General features: G+C 45.4%; 1 protein-coding gene across 1 annotated transcript in view; it reads left to right on the top strand.

Moving 5' to 3' along the window:
* SLC26A9 (solute carrier family 26 member 9) overlaps nucleotides 1–20,978 on the top strand; it is a 45,034-nt gene that overhangs the window by 12,633 nt on the left and 11,423 nt on the right. The window contains exons 2-15 of the mRNA XM_038379710.1: nucleotides 338–480; nucleotides 3,219–3,358; nucleotides 3,977–4,087; nucleotides 4,409–4,584; nucleotides 5,500–5,664; nucleotides 7,889–8,041; nucleotides 9,371–9,453; nucleotides 11,501–11,648; nucleotides 13,445–13,558; nucleotides 14,678–14,755; nucleotides 16,020–16,115; nucleotides 19,129–19,235; nucleotides 19,904–19,973; nucleotides 20,839–20,931. Of these exons, the coding sequence (XP_038235638.1) occupies nucleotides 356–480; nucleotides 3,219–3,358; nucleotides 3,977–4,087; nucleotides 4,409–4,584; nucleotides 5,500–5,664; nucleotides 7,889–8,041; nucleotides 9,371–9,453; nucleotides 11,501–11,648; nucleotides 13,445–13,558; nucleotides 14,678–14,755; nucleotides 16,020–16,115; nucleotides 19,129–19,235; nucleotides 19,904–19,973; nucleotides 20,839–20,931 (1,659 nt within the window). The 5' untranslated portion in view covers nucleotides 338–355. The remainder of the gene's footprint in view (nucleotides 1–337; nucleotides 481–3,218; nucleotides 3,359–3,976; nucleotides 4,088–4,408; nucleotides 4,585–5,499; nucleotides 5,665–7,888; nucleotides 8,042–9,370; nucleotides 9,454–11,500; nucleotides 11,649–13,444; nucleotides 13,559–14,677; nucleotides 14,756–16,019; nucleotides 16,116–19,128; nucleotides 19,236–19,903; nucleotides 19,974–20,838; nucleotides 20,932–20,978) is intronic.

Here is a 20,978-nt window from a genome sequence, read left to right on the forward strand (position 1 = left end):
GTCCAAGAGGTGGTGACCCAGCCTGGAAACAGACAATCCCTTGCTCCAGAAGCCTGCTTATGAAGTGGAAAGAAGACATTTAGGAGACAGGTTTCAGAGTAGCAGCCGTGTTAGTCTGTAGCTGTAGCTCACGAAAGCTTATGCTCAAATAAATCTGTTAGTCTCTAAGGTGCCACAAGTACTCCTTTTCATTTAGGAGACAGAATACTCCAGAGGAAATCCTAAATGCCTGGATGAAGGAGGCTAGACCAAGTCTCTCTTCTTCTCCTAAAACTTCACTTGGTGGCCAGCTCTGCTCACTTTGATTCCTTTCTTCTCCTTTGTCTTATCTCGGAAGGATTTGAAGGACACCGAGATGAACCAAGCCCGACCTCGTTATGTCGTCGACCGGGCTGCATATTCTGTCAACTTCTTCGATGAAGAGTTTGAGAAGAAAAAGAGAAGTTATCCATTTGGGGAAAAAGTCAAGAACCTTTTCAGGTAATGTGGAATGCTACTGAGTTTCCTTCGGAGCATGTTGCCAGCTCAGATTTGGCTCAGCAGTGCAGTGTTTGAGGGGGTGGAGAGAGGGGAAGGAGAGAATGCGAACCCTGAGATCAATACAACATTTCCATTAAAAAAATTCCATGGGAAACAAGTTTTTAAGCAAATAAATGATCTCCTGTGGCGTTTTACAACCTGGGCATTATAGCACGGGGGAAGCAATGACAACCTGTTAGCAATTTTCTAGTCAATATCACAATTAGTAGAGAGATTTTCTTCAAAAGCATGAAGTGCGGTAGGCAACCAGCTGCCCCTGAAGCAGCCCACGACCCTGGAGGTTTGATTTACACACACACAAAGGCTCTATCATTCAGCTCTGGCTGCATAAAAGGACCTTGAAATAATCAGAAATGGCCCCTTGAAAATAGCCCCACGTGTATGGGGGCTCCTTAGCTGACATAGATCTAGTGTAAGGGCTCTGCCCCTGCCCTGTTATCAGCCCCCAGCATAGGGAGTGAATCAGGGGCAAGGCTGGAGAGCACAGCATTACGGCTAGTCCTTGCTTCCCGGGGTCTAGCGTAGGCCAGCCTTAAGGCTGTTTTCACTTACATTGGGTGCAGGGCCCTGCCTCAGAATATGGGGGGTGCAAAATTGGCTTAAAGCCACTTTAACACTCCTCCAACATGTATAGAGTCCTGGCCCTGCCCCCAGGACAGCAATGGACTAACTGAGAGTCAGGCCAAGCAAGCTAATAGCTAACTGAGCACAGATATTTGGAGTGGTAAGATTTCTGTACTCTGAAATCAAGATGGGCGGCTGTTTGAGGTGCTCTCTGGGCTTTGGATAGGTGAAGCCATAGGCTAGCGAGCCTTTGTTAAACTCGACACATTGATGCCTCTGAGGCTGTGGCTGTTCCCATGTTGACTTTAGTTTTGGGTGGCATCCAGGTGCTTTTTAAGTGGAGAGAGTTAATCAATGAGCCCCAGGAATAACTGCTCTCTCTCTCTCACTTCGCGGAAGTACAGAACAGCACCACCCCAGGCAGAAAACGCAATCACAGCCGCTGGAGATTAATACATCTGGGATAACCAGCGCTGAGTAACGAATATATATTTTATTGGGTTTGCACTGTAATTGAAAGGTAAATGGAGTTTATGGTTTTCACTTCAAATGAATCAGTCTGCAGTCAGAAAGGAAGGCAGCCTGGCTGTGCTCAGAAGAATACGTTTGCTTTGCATTTATATAGAAAGCATCTTTCATCCAAGTATCTCAAAGGGCTTTGCAGACATTAACTGAGGAAGCCTGTGCATTTATTATTAGATCCATAGGAATGATAAGTAAGCTGAGCTTCACTGACATGCTTAAAGCCTTATAATGAGTCAGTGGCAGAAAGGAGAACAGAACCTAGAGAAACCCTGTGTTGAGAAACCCTGAAAGTCCTATGTTCTAACCACTGAAAAAAGATACTGCCTGAGATCCCTGAACAGTCCAGGGGATGTAGATATAAGAGCTTACTTTAATTTCAATAGCGGATATGTGTCTAAATCCCTGTAATTGCTTTGGAAACTTCACCTGCTCTTTCTAAAGTAGAAACCCTGTCCAACCATGCATTCTAGGGTAATATACAAATCCTAGAGATCCACTTCCCTTTTCCAACATGTGTGATGTTCAGCCTATGCTAATAACCAGGGGCAGCTTCTGAGGCATGTCTCTCTGTCCCTGTTTGTTCACAAGACACTGTGTTTGTTCAAATGGTTTTTTCAGGAATATTTAATTAGTTTATGTGACTTCTACAGTCTCTTTCCAATACTTGTTTGTTTATTAGTTTTATGTCAGCAGGATGAGATCAACAAAGCTGCAAATTCTTTCTTTTTAGGCTGTCTTAAAATGTATTGGTCCAAAGCTCCTGGTAGTCCAGGATGAGAGCTAGAGAAAACCAGAGGTAGTTTAGATTATGCTAAACCTCACTGGTTGAGTTTTGATTTTGCAAGGTCAGATATGCCATCAGAAAGTGGGGCAGATCCAGATCCCATGTTATCTGAATCTCCAAAGCTTTGGAAAAGGGCTGATCTGGATTATGTTTCCTATTTTGGTGTACTGCTGTATGAAGCAGAATTGAACATGGTTTTGATCCAGGTAGTATTTTCTCCAGAGTTTGAGGATCGGTTGGATAAATGGTTCTGACCCATCCCTAACTGGGTCACAGCAATATAGCAGCTAAGAGTAAAAGGCCTGGTTCATCTTTGTGCTGCTCATCGTGTCAACACCTGTGCCAGTGTGAAAAACGTTTCAGAGTAGCAGCCGTGTTAGTCTGTATTCGCAAAAAGAAAAGGAGTACTTGTGGCACCTTAGAGACTAACAAATTTATTTGAGCATAAGCTTTCGTGAGCTACAGCTCACTTCATCGGATGCATTCAGTTGTCCACTGAATGCATCCGATGAAGTGAGCTGTAGCTCACGAAAGCTTATGCTCAAATAAATTTGTTAGTCTCTAAGATGCCACAAGTACTCATTTTTTTTTAGTGTGAAACGTGCAGAATGCTGCCACATCAGACTGGTGATGCTTCTCACACCAAGGTTGGCTTCGTATCTGCTCCACACTAGTGTAAATGGCTTCCCAAGGCAAGAGGCAATGAAAATCAGGACCATTGTCCTTTGCATAGAAAACTTCGTAGTGAGGGGAAATGCTTCTTATCAGGACCCTCCTTCCTTACTTATGTTCATTTCCTCTCTAGATGTTCATCATCCAGGTTCAAAGTCATCATCTACAGTCTGTTTCCAATACTCATTTGGCTCCCTAAGTATAAAATTAAAGACTACATTGTGTCCGATGTCCTCGGGGGAATCAGTGCGGGGACCATTCAAGTGCCACAAGGTGAGACGAGGTTTCCTTTCTCCAGTGGGGGTTAGGAAATAACTTCCCCCCATGAGCAGCTGTGAGGAGAGAACATTCCCACCTTGCTCCAATTAAAGTTTGGACATGCTGTCAATGGCTGATTTTATCTCCTTCTTGGGGTTTGGCTTTATTAGTAACAACAGAACATAAACCCTTAGCCAAAGCTTTCTCCTCAAAGCTGGCTTGTCTTGGTTTTCCCTGCAGGGCCCCCTGGCTCTGCCCCTAGTTGCCTCTCGCCAGAGGGTCACATCTCATATCCTGGGAGAGTTGACACGCTGCATTTACCACAAAGACCCCGCAGCACTGACCCAGCAGCTTTGTGCAGATTTTTAACTTCCACTAACAGGATGAGTCGCTACTAGAAGAGTCCTGCGCCCCTATGAAGGCTCATAGACCCTGCTGCCTTGGTGCAGTAGCCCACTCTATAAATGTCCCTTATGGGTTTTCTTGCATCATCCCCTGGAGCATTTAGTACATTGTCAAAGACAGGCTGCAGAACTAGCTGGGCCACTGTTCCGTGCCAGAAGGGGAATTCCCAGGGCCCGCAGCTGTAACTGAGATGGAAGATCTGAAGTCAATTTCACTTGCATTTTTCAGGGATGGCCTTTGCACTGCTTGCCAGTCTGCCTCCCATCAATGGACTCTACTCCTCCTTCTTCCCTTTGATACCCTACTTCATCCTAGGTGGTGTCCACCAGATGGTCCCAGGTAAGTTCCCCTTTTTAGTTCTGAAATTTGAATGTCTGTACATTCCAATTATGTTCATTGCCCGAGGGCACATCCTCCAGCTGTACCATATCTCCTGATAGGGCGCTGTTTTATCAAGCTGCTCTTTGGTGCATTAGTCAATGTCCTGGATCCCTGGTGCCTGCAGTATAGCATTGTGCCATGCACTGATAAACCACTGCTGTGTTCTGCTACAGAACTGACTGCATTGCAGTGGTGGGTGAATCCCAATTTACGTTAACGCATTTCAGGATGGGATGCTTTGTATACATGTAAGTCACCTGTTACTGTTTTGTCCTGTAGGCACCTTTGCTGTCATCAGCATTATCGTTGGGAGCGTCTGCCAGGATCTGGCTCCTGAGTCTGATTTCGAATACTTTAACCAGACCACCAATGAGATAAACATCAACAACACAGCCATGGAGGCAGCCAGATTGGAGATTTCCGCCACATTAGCTTGTCTGACAGCCATCATACAAGTAAGGACATCTCGGCACTAACGATGCAGAGTCCACTGTCTGAGCTAAGCCTAACCCTACCCCTTTTATGAAGTTGGATTTTGTCATTTGTACATCCTCAAGGAAGGGGATGGCAGTGCCAGCAGGTGCAACAATTGGGACTGTTTCCAAGTAGGTGATACCTGGAAACAAAAGGTTTGGAAGGGTCCTGTGGTCATGGCTCCCACTTCAGAAACACTGGACCTCAGACACTATAGTGATTCCTACACTATAATAGGGATCTGGATAGATGGACCCATCCTATATTAAAGTTTCTGAACAAGAAAGAGACACATTGAGGTCTCTGTTCTTTTTCCATGATCAGCAGCTCATAGCAATTGCAGGTGTGTTTTTACTCCAAAGACACATGGGAGCACATGGGGTAGTAGAAAATTAAGCATGTGACAATGCCCAAAGGAGGCATGGTGTGTGCTAGACACATGGTCTGTATTTCCATTGCCTGTGTTCAGAGAGGGTGTCTTGCTCATGGTGCAAGGCTGGGGGAAGGATGCAGTTGCCAAGGTGGTGCAAAGCTCACCATGTGCACTCTACCAATCCTGTGTGCAGAGCTAGTCAGTGGTTAGAGCACTCGCCAGGTGACACTAGTGGCCCCAAGGGAACAAAATGGCATCCCAGCCACACTTCCCCAGCCTCTATGTTGGCTCTTTGCCACCAGAGAATGCTCCCAGCCTGGCATGACTCTCCCTGGGCTAGTTAGGCTGGCTCTGTGTCCAGACCGCCCCAGTGCGCAGTGCCAAGTGGCTGCCTGCACTGCAGGGGCCAGCCTGGTGCATGCAGTAGTTCTCCATTAATGAGCTCTGTGATGGCCCCTGCAGACAGAGTCTGGGCTGTTTCTAGTATGTTTACACTGTGATGCGTGTGTCTGTCCATCCTTAGATCTGTCTGGGATTCGTGCAGTTTGGCTTCGTTGCCATCTACCTCTCGGAATCCTTCATCCGGGGCTTCATGACTGCAGCAGGGCTCCAGATCCTCATCTCAGTGCTCAAATATGTCTTTGGCTTGACGATCCAGGCCTACACTGGGCCCTTGGCCATCGTTTATGTAAGTGAGCTCGCTGGGGTAGGGGCCTTCTCTCCACACTTTGGCCCAGGGGCTAGCATGCTGCAGACACTGCGTCAGCAAATACATGGGGACATTACTTAATGAATCCTAAATCAAATGAGCAGAGGGCTGAGAGGTTGTAAGCACATGGCAGTCTGCTCCATTCCCAGCACTCTCAGCTTGTACCCAGGGTGCCTTGTGCCACTACTGTAATAAATAAAGCCACAATCAGACCTGAACCCTGATAGTTTTTAATTATTACCATTGATGGGTCTTGAGGGAGTTTTGGAAGGAATATTAGCTCTCCTGCTTCAGGGCATGAGCCAGTCTCTAGCTGTTAGAGGTTAGGGGGAAACTACCTGTGTGTGCAGGTTATTCCATAAATATGACCTCTTGTGCCTTCCTTTGATCTATCTGGTATTGGCCACTGTCAGAGATCGGACACTGAACTAGATGGACCCCTGGTCTGGTCCAGTCTGGCAGTTCCTCTGAGACAAGGTTCAGTTCATTGAAGGCAACACTGCTGGATTGACCTTAGCCTGTTTAGGTTTGGAATCACAGAATCAGATTAGTCAGCAGAGAGAGTCGGGCGTGTCAGAGCGTCCCTGGGGCCAATGCAGGAAAATCCAAACCTACAATCCCTAAAGACGCTGCCTGATTTTTAGTATTCCAATGAACATAGGTATTCTGTTTGGGTTTAAACATTTCCCAGCATTCTTTGCAAGTCAGGCACTGCAGCATTGGGGAGGTGGATAAGAATTAGGGACTAGAAAAAAAAAAGAGACCCATATGGGGTTGATCCACCTTTCATCCCCCCCTCTGATTAAGGCAATGGAGTGACAATAGCATAAGACTGCTATGAGAGGGGAATCAGGCCCTGGTGAGTCTATTTTTGTTGTCCCAGATGAGCGAAACAACACAAAAAAGGATGCAATCGGCACTAACAATGAAAAACAAATGAGCGTTTTTCGATTGCTTTGAGTTTCAATAATCAAAGATGTAATTAGGGGCATGGGTAAGGGCACTGAATGTTTTTAAATATATATGGCCAAATCCTCAACGGCTATGAATGGAGTAGCTGAATTGAAATCAGTGGAGATGTGCTTCTTTTCGCAAACTGAGGAGATGGCCCTGCCCTTCTATGGAATGCCCTTCTGGATATGAGTCAGCAGTGTGCCCTTGTTGCCAAGAAGGCCAATGGCATTTTGGGATGTATAAGTAGGGGCATAGCGAGCAGATCGAGGGACGTGATCGTTCCCCTCTATTCGACACTGGTGAGGCCTCATCTGGAGTACTGTGTCCAGTTTTGGGCCCCACACTACAAGAAGGATGTGGATAAATTGGAAAGAGTACAGCGAAGGGCAACAAAAATGATTAGGGGTCTAGAGCACATGACTTATGAGGAGAGGCTGAGGGAGCTGGGATTGTTTAGTCTGCAGAAGAGAAGAATGAGGGGGGATTTGATAGCTGCTTTCAACTACCTGAAAGGGGGTTTCAAAGAGGATGGCTCTAGACTGTTCTCAATGGTAGCAGATGACAGAACGAGGAGTAATGGTCTCAAGTTGCAATGGGGGAGGTTTAGATTGGATATTAGGAAAAACTTTTTCACTAAGAGGGTGGTGAAACACTGGAATGCGTTACCTAGGGAGGTGGTAGAATCTCCTTCCTTAGAGGTTTTTAAGGTCAGGCTTGACAAAGCCCTGGCTAGGATGATTTAACTGGGACTTGGTCCTGCTTTGAGCAGGGGGTTTGGACTAGATGACCTTCTGGGCTCCCTTCCAACCCTGATATTCTATGATTCTATGATTCTATGATTCATAGTCCTTTCCATTGACTTGAGTGGGTCCTATGCACCTGGAAGTTTGGCTTCTTAACTGAAGTAGCCAGACACAGAAGCAGGCTGTCTTGGGATTTCTGGTGCTTGTTTCTTTTCCCAATGCCTGTTTCATATGCTCAGAGCAGGGGTGCTGGAACAATTTGTACAGTGTGGGTCTGGAGGGCCATTGAGCCAAACTGTAAACCCTGTATATGATGGAACCATATTCAAACCAGAGGGTTCAGCAGCACCCCCAGCACCCCTAGTTCCAGCACCTGTGGCTCAGAGATGTCCATGGGGAGGCCAGAGTGGGCTGGGGGGGGCGGGGTTTTCTCTGCTTTGCCCACTGGAATTCCAAGTAGCCCTTCTCAACATTTTGCCGACTGCTGTCCCTTCTCCCCCCTCTAGACATTTATTGATATTTGCAAAAATCTCCCCAAGACCAACGTGGCCTCCTTGATCTTTGCCCTGATCAGCACTGTGCTCCTGATTATTGTGAAAGAGCTCAATATGAAATACATGAAGAAGATCCGGGTGCCCATCCCCATGGAGATCATCGTAGTAAGTGACACCCGAGTTCTGTCGTCCTCTGTCCATTAGAGAGGAAACAACCATTCCCTGAAAGAGCCTTTTCCCCTCATCTGTTCCCAGCCTTTGCAGGAAGGTGCATCTCTAGGACAGGCAGGGGAAGGGCCTAGATTCCAAAGCACCCTTGCTTTGACACCTGGTGAGGCATGATGTCGGACTCAGGACACCTGCATGGCTTGGATGCTTGGGGAAGCAGGAGGCACTGGCAGCGTCACTCTAATTAGAGTTTTTGGTTTGGTTCAGGTGGGGCTCATATCACTGGGCCCAATGCACCAGTGTCTGCTTCACATGGTCATTTACACCAGTACAAAGTGGGTGTAGAGCACTACACTTCTAATTTGGTTGCATTTTACACCCATCCTGTGCTCCCTTTGCCAGGGTTCACAATTCAAGGGCAACGGGAAATCAGGGCCCCTGAGTTTGGCTTCAGTCTCAGAAATGCAGCAGCTCCCAAACCTCAGAGAGAAGCTGCTGACTTCACTGAATTTCATGTCAGAATAAGGGTTGGGCCTGAGTCAGAACATTTGGCTCAGGGATCCCCGAATCCCAGGCATGTGTGTGATGGATTTAGTTATCCAGTTGTGGGTCACCTCTAAATGAAACCATGACAAACTATACTTCTCCCCAGCCCACACAGAGCCACAGCAGGCTAGGTTCATATCTGCAGAGGCCTTGCCAGATGTATTCCTGCTCTGAGCTCTCTCTAAACCATATATGGGCTAAGTCTCCCCACAGACCATGTGTAGAATGGCCACAAGCTTCCGGGAGGGAGCAAGTGTTACTGAGATTTTAGGACAGGAAACTAGGGGTCAGGAACCTTGGGTTCTATTCCTCACACTATCCCAGCTCGCTGCTATTACAGGGCTCTGTCTCAGTTCTCCAAAATGGGGATGATGTGACTGATCAGCCTTGTCTTGTGTGACTCCAGTAATACTCATCAAGGGCTTTGATAACCTGTGATGAAAGGGGATAGGGAAGCCCAAGTATTTTTATATCCTCATGAGGAGGAGAACCCCCCCAAACCTTTGTTTCTTCCTCGTATATTGGACTGTCAGTGCATTCCCTTTAATGTCTATGGGGGGAAACTGATCTGTGACATAAATGGACATAACTCCCACTGAAGCAGATGGACGTTTCTCCCACTTGATCCAGGGCTGAATTTGGCTTTACAGGCCTTGTTCTCAGCTATAGTAGGCATTAGCCACTATCTCACCATCCTGCACAGCTAGGTCAGTGCAACGCTGCATATGGATCTGATAATACTGCTTCCACTTACGGCTCCTTCACTCTCTGTGATTTCAGGTCATAGTAGCTACTGCGGTGTCCGGCTGCTTGAACATGCCTGAGAAATACAACATGCCAGTCGTTGGAAAGATTAAGATGGGGTAAGTGCGCGGGCAGGTCTGGTTCCATTTTGAAGTGCTGATTCTCTCTGGACCAGTGATAGTCCCCTACCCACCCATGCTGCAATCTGGGAAACAACCCCCACAGAAGTGAGGGATAACAAAGGACACTGACTGCCGAAATGGAGAACTCAGTGAAAGGGACACCATTTTATTACTGCCTTCGTCTCTTCCTCTCCCCAAATCTGACCCTCGCCCCGTTTATTGAGGTTCCTCCATAGCTCTCCCTGAGTGATTGCCTTCATCCCCAGCAAAATCTATGCTCCTAACAAACAGCCTCATGCAGAAGGACACCACTGGGCACTACAAGGGGGTAGAGAGGGGTTCCACTGTGGCTCAGGTTCTGCACAAGGCAGGAGCTGAATGTCTCCAGTGGGGTATGTACAGTGACTGCAGGAAACTTGGGTTCGCTTTCCAGATCTACCCATCCTCCCTGAGTGAGCTTGGGCAAATCATTTGATCTTTCCAGGCCTTGGTTTCCCATCTGTGAAATGTAAAATCGTCCCTTCCTTTGTCCGTCTTATACTTTGTGTCTGTACAGCACCCAACACATTGGGGACACAGCTTCTGCTGGGGCCGCTAGGCGCTACCATAATAAAAGTTACTTGTAACAAGTAATAACAATGACAGCGGGAAGTGATTGGTATCCAAAGAGGGCACTAATTTGCCTGAGCATTTGTCAATCCTCTTACAATATCCTAGGATAAGGACTAACCCCAGGCTGTAGCAATTGTCCTGCAGCGCAGCACTCAGATACCATTGTGCTGGATGAGGCATAAGAACCAAAATAGAACAGAATCTAGGGCAGGTTGGAGTGGAAAATGTCTCCTGATCCTTCTTTCTTTACCTGAGTCAAGGCATTAGTGGATTATAAAGGGCAGCATATAATTACCAAGCTATAATTGTGTAAAGCATACAGTACTGCGCTGCACAATCTTATAATTACAAGGGACACACAGCACCAATCCTGTGTCAAAATAATAACCAAGGCTAGAGCTGGGATGGTATCTAGGATATTATTCAGCACGTGCAAAGCACAGTAAATTCTGTAAGCCTGGGGATCACACTGGCACTAGTGTTCTTTGTCGATATATATTCCATTTAGGTTCAACTGAAATGTTGTGTTTCAATTATTATATCAGAGAGACAAGGTGGGAGGTAACATCTTTTCTTGGACCAACTTCTGTTGGTGAAAGAGACAAGCTTTTGAGGCACACCGCTCTTTTTCCTTCAGTCCTGAAGCAGAGCTCTGTGTAACCTTAAAGGCTTGTCTCTCTCTCCAACAGAAGTTGGGCCAAGAAAAAATATGACCTCACCCACCTTGTCTCTCTAATATCCTGGGACCAACACAGCTACAACAACACTGCATATTGTACTATATCATATAAAATAAAAGTCAAAATGAAAAAGTTGTTTCAAAATGCGAAAGTCAAAACATTGTTTCAACCTTATCAAAACAAATCGTTTTGATCTTTTTTCAAAATGAAATTTCATCGAAATGGTCTCATTCCTGTGAAATGTTTTGATTTAGTCAAATTTTCTGACTCTTCCACTGGAAAATTTTTGATGAGCTCTAATTCTTTGGTGTTGGTGATGCAGTTCCTGGCGCTCCTCTCTCGGTTGGTTCTGAGCCAATGGCTCTGCATGGCACTAGAGGGGGCTGTGTTGCTTGGAGGTGGAGTCTTTCAGATTATAGAGAGAGCAAAAGATGTGGTCACTTGGGGTCATTTAAAATCCTCTGGCACTTTTTGCAAAAGCCCAGCAACCTGACCAAATCCATGCTGGAGTCCACTGACCTAAATTTCTCCCCGCAGTCTCATTTGGATATGTCATTCTTCACTCGTCTTCCTGAACAGCTGTGCAGTGTTGCTGTGTACCATTAAACAGCTGCTGTGTTCCTTCCAGAGGTGGCTGCATTTTAGTAGTGGGTGAAGTGAATCCTGTATATATAAAGCCAAATCCTGGTCCACAGGCTCCATCTCTAAATACCTGTGTCCTGACAGCTTTCTCCTCTATTCTTTGGCTGCAGCTTCCCAGTCCCCACACTCCCACTGGTGAGCAAGTGGAAAGATATGATTGGCACAGCTTTCTCACTTGCCATTGTGGGCTACGTGATCAACCTGGCCATGGGACGGACCCTGGGAACCAAACACGGCTATGACATAGACCCCAACCAGGTAACATTTATTTAAAAGGATATAGTCAAGATGCTGCTGGGTATAATGGATGTGAAAGGGGAAGCCTATTTAATAAGTTGGGAGCTTTAAGACACACTCTGTTTCTTTGAAATGTGTGTCTTTCTCTCCTGCGCTCAAACTTGCATAGTGGTAGTGTTGCTCAGGAGTCCTGGGCTAAGTGCACTGGTTTGTTGTTGTAGGTATATTCTCTGTGTGCTAGAGGGAGATTGTACAGGACTGGGGGGAGTTTTGGGTGTGATCCCCTGCTTTGCTTTCCCTCCACGACAGTCCCACTTCTCTCTTCTGCCCAACTGACCGCATTGGGAGGCCTCCTTTCCCAGGCACTCTAACATCAGCGCTCCCTGCTCTGCTTGAGACCCATGCAAGGAAACAGTTGCACGTGCTACAGAAGGCAGACCCCTGATCAGCACACGGCTCTCTGTTCCGGCCGTGTGTTTCAGGCAGAGTGCGAAGGAGGGGAAGACTATGCCTGTCTGACTCATGTAGAAGGCACTCTTTTAAAGATTTTAGGGCATTTGGGATTCCAAACATTTTTTCATTCCTCGTTTTCCCTACTTTTTAAAATGCCTCTGCAGCTGGTTGCAGACACAAATTAAGGCAGGATCTTTGGGAACTGGGTCCAGCTATCAGCCTCAGTGCAGGACTGAATCATCCAGAAGTGGTGAAACAGCTGGGAAAGGGACCTAGACAGACCAATGACACCAAAGGAATGGGGTTTGATCTGGAAAGGAGGACCAGCAACCTCAGTCTGTAGCACAATAAAAGAAAATGTCTTTAAGATACTGTTTCAGTGGTATCTCAAACCCATCAGGCTAAAAAATACATATAGATTGAATAGGGATAAATGTTGGAGAAACTTCAGTGAAAGAGGAGATGTTATATATATTCGGTGCACGTGTCCAGTCGTTAGAGAGTACTGGGATGCAAGCTGGCTCTCTGTTACCAAATGAATCTTTGGTAATTCTCCTAGGGCTTCCCAGCACAAATGGTCAAATGAGAGGAAATGAAGAATTAATATCTCACCTGCTAATAGCTGCTTGGCTGCTGAGGCCTCCCTTGGAAAAGGAAAAATAGCCCAACCATAGAGGAATGGTTCAAAAACTACGGGAGGTTGTGGTTATGGAAACACATCAATTATGTACCTAGGAAATAGACAGAGGACAGATAGATACTTAGATATTTGGTTACCTTTTATTCAATATTCAAAGTACATCCACCTGCAAAAAAACACTAGCACCAGTCCAGTTTTTGTGAGTATTAATAAAATCGCTAGAGATGACATGTTATAGGTGTTGTAATGATGCTCACTCTGTAATATGGTAACACTCTGTGAAACAGAAAAATCTGATGACTATATCCCTGTATAAGGTCTCTTTAAACAAAATCTAATGGCTGTGGATCGTTTTGTTTCTGATATTTGCTTGGCAAGGATTTGCCAACTTGTTAAAACTTCCTAAAGACATAGTTTTTAAAGAGAAATCCAGCTGGTCTCTTGTTGCCAGGCACTGGCTGGAGTTGATGTATCATCATGGGCATAATTTAGGGAATCCAGTGATGCCTCTGGGATGAGAAGGAGCAATCCTCTGGGTGAAGATGGCGGGTGGGGAGGAGGGGCAGGAATGAAGCTGTGTGCAGGGTGGAGCTAAGAGGAGGAGAATCCCTGTGACCTACTTCTCTCACCTTCCTTTAATTGTTGCTAGAAGAAACTAAGGGAGCCGGCCCAAGAGTGATGCTTCCTTCCTCCTCTGACAAACACCTTCCTCTTCTCTCCACAGGAAATGCTTGCCCTGGGCTGCAGTAACTTCTTTGGATCCTTTTTCAAAATCCATGTGATCTGTTGTGCTCTGTCTGTAACACTAGCTGTGGACGGGGCTGGAGGAAAATCTCAGGTTATTACTTTCTTCTTCCTGGTGCCAAATTTCGCACTAGCAACCCTGATGACACCTCCATGATTAGTGTATAGATGGCCACAGAGGGGGCACCTGAATGTGTCAAGTGGAGCCATTCTCTGCTAAAATTCAGAGCCAGAGATTCAGACTTCACTGTTGCTAATCCAGAGTAACTCCACTGACTTTAGCAAAGTCACTCCAGATTGATACCATTGTCACTGAGAGCAGAATTTGAACCTGAAGGCTGTTTTTCTGAGGGCCTAGCTGGCTCACATGATTAATGATAATCATAGAGCTGTTACTCCCCAGAGTGCCAGCTGGAATCCAGACTGGGTCTCTACCTCACGGGAAGTTGTTACCATCTGATGGATGTCTCCAATGGCCTCTGTATGGGATGAGTTTGGTGAATCTCAACCCATTTTCCAGTGAGCAAGGGTCTACATCACCAAAACTACACTCCTGATTGGCTGTCGTGCTGACAGACTCAGCAGAGAGGTCAAGGACACATGGGCCACCGAGACGGAACTTCCCTCTCTTCCACAGAGGGAGGTCCCTCCTGGTCAGGGTTGGGGCACATTAGTGCTGGCACTTTTGCTGTCCATGCTGTGTAGCAAGCACCTGTTGATCTTGAAGGTTGTTCAGTGTAGGCAACTCCCTGGGACTGCACTGGGCATTGTGGGTACTCAGCACCTCCCAGGATCAGGCAGAAGGGAAGCTCTTTGTTTTCAGTGCTGCTAATCCAGGAGATTTCACTCATACTAAATGCATTCAATTTGAAAGCTCTTCTTCTCCATGCCAGCAGTTTCACTATTTAGCTGTTTTTGTTTCACCTGCACCAACAGCAGTAACTTTTAATGGGGGCCTGTCACAGGGACAAGTCATGGGCAAAAGCACAGAGCTCAAGTGAACTGAGGGACAGAGAGATTAGGTATCACGCCCCAGCCCTCACTGCGAATCAGTGGCAGGACTAAGATAATACCCCAGAATCCTGAGCCCCATCCTGCTGCTCAAGCCATTAGATCTGTAGTTGCCCCACTTAACTGGTCCCCAGTTTAAGGAATCGCATAAGGTTTAAAAATGCCAGGTTACCTCTTGTAATTATTCTTTTTGTTTCCTCAGATGGCAAGTTTCTTTGTAGCGCTGGTGGTTATGATAACCATGCTGGCTTTGGGAATCTACCTCAACCCCCTTCCAAAGGTAAAACCACAAGCAACCAGGAGGGCCATGGAGGGCGGGGGGAATGTAAGTAGGGACACTGGGATATAGGTCACCCCTCTGTTCTGGACTGCTCCATTTCCTGTGTCATCTATGTCCAGTCAAACCAGGTCAGCCTTCCTTGCTGTTTGTAAATCAAAGAGCAGTTACATGTAGCTGCATGTAGCTCTAATAAACAACACTCCCCTCCCCACTCCTCCTCCCCTCACTTGATCTGGGGTTTTCTCAAAACCAGGTCCACTGAGTGAATCTGGATCAAGTGTCAAGAGAATCTGAGCTAATTCCTGGTTTCTGCACAAATACGAGTAAAAGGCTTGGAGTGAACTTGGAGTTTAGAAATTGGGTTTATTAAAACTTGAAACCCAGAGGGAGAGAAGTGATGGGATTGAGACAATGCTTAATTTGTGCTAGGGCTTGCCAGGGTTGAGCCCCGGCACCTCTAGGCTGGGCACCCCTGGGCTTGCTGCATCAGTTATGAATGTAAAATTGTTTGAGCCCCGGCATCTCTTTCATTACAAATTAAGCCCTGAGTTCAGGGAAATATTAGATCATGCTGCCTTTTTCTTCCTGTCATTTTGACTTCAGTTATGTATGTCCAGGTGGGGGATGCCCTATGAATAAATTATTTACTATTGTAATATTGTGATTATTTAGTAACTAAGTGTGGGCTGTGAAATCTGGCCCAAAGTTCCCCTGGCCTCTGGAGTTTTGGATTCAGAGTGTTGGTTTGGTCCATTTATTTAGACTGAAGCCAAGCTGCTCCAGTGTTGGGTGTGTTCAGAACCAGGTATTTGGATCAGGACTGTCTCTAATAATAATGACACTTCGTTGGTGTTAATTATTTATGATTATTGGTACTACAATAGCACCTACCAGCCCTAATCATGTACTGGGATTCCCCAGTGCTCAGCGCTGTACAAACGCATAACAAAAAGATGGTCCCTGTCCTCTGCATAAAGCCCAGGTAAACCGAGCCACCTCATAGCATAGTTTCATAGTGTGAAGGCACCATATCCACATTGATTCTCAGCAGGCACAAGGGAACTGGTGGGGATAAAATACATTATTTTGGATCCAGATTCAAGCATGATCTTTGTTAACTTCATCACCCATTGCTAATCCTTCATCCCTGCCCGCTTGGAAATTGGCAGCCAGACCTGAGAGCAGGCGATATTTTCAACAAGCAGTTTCCCCTTGAGCAATAACACTTTCATGTGTCCTGTCTTGGATACCGTCTCCTTGGCAGGCTGTGCTGGGAGCCTTGATAGCAGTCAACCTGAAAAACTCCCTCAAGCAGCTGGCTGACCCCTTCTACCTGTGGAAGAAAAGCAAGCTGGACTGTGTGAGTACCCCACCGTGAGAGTCCTGGGGGAGAAGGAGCAGAATCTGATTACATTTTTTGATTTTGAAACTCACCCCTGCATGGTGGGGGCAGCCCAAGACATAGGCACCACCACTTGAGCGCTCAAAGCAGGGCTTAAATAGGATTTAAGAGGTGCATAGGTCTCACGCTGGCCCCATGCAGAAGAGTGAGTTTCACCCTATAAGCACAATAATGTCTCCGACTCAGTACTAGTCAGCGTTTAGCTTGATGATCCCAAGTAAGGTGCAATGTAGAATGTGTCTGGTCTAGTCAAGCACGGTCGCACTTAACACATGTAATGCAGAGATATGAACTACTGCCTGCCCTATTTAAATGCCAATCAACCTTAAGAGCCTGTTTGTCAAGAACAAGCCAAACCGGCCCTACTCAATATCTCCGAGTCATGACTTAAAAACTCAGCCAACAGCCCTCCAGGGGAAGGAGAGGCCATCATGAAAGATAAGAATCCCAGGCACTGGTTGACACATAAACCCAATCTGAGAGCATGGGGGAGACAGAAAGGAATTTGGAAATGTCTGACAGTTAAAGATTTTGTTTGAACAGGACTTATGCTGGTGGGTGGTATCTGTGCAAACTGGGCCAAAATAGCCTGCCAAATCCCAAGGAAGCTGCTTTATCAGAGAAACAAGGAATCCAAAAGGACTGACTTGAGTCATCAGACAGCTTTCCTAAAATACTGTTCAAACAGGTGCTGGAGAGGAGATGGGTGATGATTTCAGGCAAGGCCTTTTAAAGCAGTGTGAATAGTTTAATACATTACATGAATGTACCACATAACAATGCATTAACAAAGTCTCTGAGCTACAAAGGGCTGATCTATATTTCAAAGCAGTCCCAGAAGACTTCTGGGTTAGGAGTGTGATTTGGTTTTGCATACTAAAGCCTGTTCTATGCCTAAAAGTTGGTTCAACCGAACCACATGGCTCAGGTCTGTGAAAAACATTGCACCTTGTGCAATGTAGATACAGCTGTAGAATGTACTCATTCTCTACACCAATACTGACTTGGACTCTTAATACATTCCATGGGTGGTGTACCTGAGCCTACTTATCCACTGACACTTTAAAAACTCCCACACCCCAATCTGGATCTATGCTGGTTATGTGGTATGTATGTACCTTGTGAACCTTGTAGCTGATACTTGCAATCCCCCATAACCCAAGCCCGACCCCAGATATACAGAACCTTCCCTCTTAACTTGTGTAAATTTGATTTTAAACATTAACTTTAATAAAATTTTTAATTCTTTTGTCAACATAGCTATCACCTCTTGAGTGGATTTACTGCAGTGATGGAAAAACCCCTTCCATCGTGGTAGTAACTGTCTACCCTATGGTGCATCTGTGCCGCTGTAGCACTTGTAGTGTAGAAATATTCATAGTTATTACAGTAAAAGCCCTAGTGTGGATGCAGTTCTATTGGCATAAAAGGTGCCCTATACCTGTATAGCTTATTTAAGTGCCTGAACTGAAATAAGCTATACCAGTATAAGCACTTTTTTATACTGGTATAATTGCACCCACACTATGACATAGTTAAAACAAAACCTTTAAGCATAGGCAAGCCCAAACTCTCTGTCTTGACTAGTCAAAAAGGTACGTTTCTACACTGAGTGAGCTCACCTGGCTTGAAACACCACTTAAGCAGCTAGTTTAGACACAGTTTAACTCTTTTTAAATGGTGCCAGCTGGTTTTGTTGTAGCCTAGAGGAGAGCCCAAAGATTTGTCTTGACTATGAAAAGTATTTGACTTAGGTTGGGCTTAGTCAACTTGTTTACTAAACTCAATTTAAACCAGACCATTTTTCCTCGTCAAGACAAACTCGAGTCATATTACCTAACCCGGTTTTTAAAACACTTGTTTTCACCTTAGTCCAGACAGACCCAAAGTTTGGATCCGTCTGTGATCTTCCATAAAGTTCAAGAGGCTTGGATCCAATTTTTGAGTTCAGATCCATCTTACTGACATAGGTCCAAGCTGTGATGTCTTTTGGATTAGATAATAAAGCAGGGCTCTGGTCACCTGTGGTCAAGAAAGATTGCACTACCCTTTTTTGTAACACAGGGGGTGTTGATCCCGGTATCCTAGCCAAACTTCAGTTAGGTTAATTGCATTCTGCTGACCTAAATTTTACCTGGAATTTCAATTGGCTACAGTGACCTTCTCCACTTCCTGTCCTAAACTGTTGTCACAACATTGCTATGTAATACCAGATGGCTGTCATGCTTCACCTTAGAGCTGGCTGCATGGATCACTGTTCAGGTATCACATAGTTTATAAAGGGCTTTAAGAGGAGGGGAAGTCACTATAAAGTGAAAGGTTTGGGTTCTGCTTCTTTCTTCTCTCTCTTATACCAGAGTAAATCTGAGATTTGAATTCAGTGGTGTTACCCTGGTGTGAATGAAATCAGAATCAGGCCTATTACTCCTGTTGTGGGTGGGATGAGGATTCTAAAATGCTTCTGCATCAGTTACATATCTAGGTCTTTTATACCAGCTGTTAAAAAATGGTTTCAAGTAGATGCACATCTCTGCTAAAAGACTATCAGCAGCAGGGGCTTTCAGAAAGGCGTGAATAGTAATACATTAGAAAAGGGCCTAAACAGCAAAAGTCCTGTCTTGACTAGTCAGAAAGGTAGTGAATGAAACTGAGTGAGCTAGTCTGGGTATTGAGGGGTATCTGAAGTACTGTACAAATGTTCTGGCACCTTTCTAAAGCTGAGGAACTTGAGTTTATGGCATTTGTGCCTCAGTGTCCCAAGAACAGACATTGCACATGAAAACTTTTCTTGTGCACCAAACAGCAATTTATAACTAGAAAAGGGTCTAAGCTGCAAAATTTAGATTTAGGCTTTTTAATCCCCAGGCCATAGGTATTTTGGTTCTGGTCCATCTGTCCTTGCAAATGCTTCATCAGAGTGCCCACTGCCTGTGGCACAGAGCAGTGACTTGCCATTCTCGTCTTTCCACAGTTGGTCTGGGTGGTGAGTTTCCTGTCAGCTTTCTTCTTGGGCCTGCCATTCGGACTGGCTGTCGGCGTGGGATTTTCTGTGCTGGTGGTGGTTTTCCACACGCAGTTGTAAGTAGCATCTCGGTGAAAAGCTGCAATATGGCTGTGCAACTACAGAACATTTTCCAGTCACAAAACAACCTGGGGGTTCTTTGTATCAACGGCCTTCGAGCTGGATTTTCAAAGGAGGATATGAGAGGAGGCCCTGGGAAAATGCAGGCTCCAAACCCTCCCATCTCAATGTGCAAACAGGAATGTCAGTTGTTAATTACTGCCTGGTTTCTATTCCTGTTCACAGTAACTCAGGCGCCTACTCCAAAGCGGGTTTATTTACCCGCTGCTATTTACCCTGCCCAGAAAAACACCAGCTCCATGTGCCCTTCCTTAAGGAATCCACTGCGCATAAAGGGTGAAATCCACCCCGTGCAGAGCCTGGCACAAAGCATATGCACTACTTACTCCCCTCAGCATAGGCCTTAACTTGTGCATAGGCCTACAGCTGACCCTCTGCACAGAAGTGAAATTCAGCTGTAGAACAGAGCAGTCTTGTGAATTAACCTTGCTCTCACAAGTACTGAACACAATGAGGCACCCAGTCTTGCATGAGCCTCTAGTTGTTTCCATAATATAAATAAACAATAATCCTAGTATGCTGCACACTCGCATGGCAGCAAGAGAAGCAGCATTTTTCTTCCCCGTCTTAAATTTAATCTATCTGTTGTATTTTTTTCCCCTAGTCGTAACGGCTCTGCCCTAGGTCAGGTAACTTCCACGGATATTTACAAGAACCCCAAAACCTACAATAAGGTAAGTGTGGAAGCTAAAATCCCCCAACCAAAAATGCAAGCCCCCCTGTTTCTCATTCCTGCATCATTTGACCAATAAGTGATTCGAAGGGGCTGTAGGCTCTGTTACTGTCTCTCCTGATTCAGCTCAGTGGGGTTATTTGCTTGTTATTTTCAGAAGCCATAACAGTAGATCTGCTCTTTCTGGTGGAAGCCTTTGTGATCATTTACTACCTGTCTGCCTCATTTTAAGCAGAAGGCCCCCAGATTTTGCACCCATTTGCCCCACCTGCAGAGCTGGTTCTTTGGTTATATTATTACTCCATGGTAAAGCAGAGGGAGCTGGCAGTTGTGTCTAGAGTTGTGCAAATAACTGATTTTTCAGTTCACTGGCAATTCCCAGAAATAATTGCTTTGGGTCGACCAAAAGGTTTCCTTTCCATTTTGTCCATTTTTAAACATTTTTTATTTTTAATAAAAACGTAAAGAAATTTTGAAACAAAAAGTCATTTGGAGTCAAAAAAATTGAAAGGTTTTGTTTCGAAAATGTCAACATGAAATGTTTTGATTTTTTTTCTGAATTTTTTGTATTAAGTGGGGTTTTTTTTTCCAGCCAAAACAATTTGGCGAAATGGACATGGATTTGTGAAATGTTTTGGTGTTGCCAAATCTGGATTTATCTCCAAAAAAAGACTCAGGCAAAAATTTTCGCCCAGCTCTAGTTGTGTTCCCCATAGATAAGCATTTATTGAAGGTTACCTGAGGTTTCTTTGCCAGATCTATTCACCGCACCTCTATTTTCTCTTGTTGCAAAAACCCCAAACCTAACAAGCCCATGCAAAGGCTTGAGTTGTTGTGCATAGTCTGAACTCTGATGTCTGTTGCAGATCCATGAACTTGATGGGATTAAAATTGTGACCTACTGCTCCCCACTGTACTTTGCCAACTCAGAGATATTCAGGGAGAAGGTTATAGCTAAGGTAAGAAAACCCTAACCAGCTTCTGTTTGCAGAGATGATGGAAAGCA

The sequence above is a fragment of the Dermochelys coriacea genome, chromosome 21, assembly GCF_009764565.3.
Source record: "Dermochelys coriacea isolate rDerCor1 chromosome 21, rDerCor1.pri.v4, whole genome shotgun sequence".
NCBI lineage: Eukaryota > Metazoa > Chordata > Testudines > Dermochelyidae > Dermochelys > Dermochelys coriacea.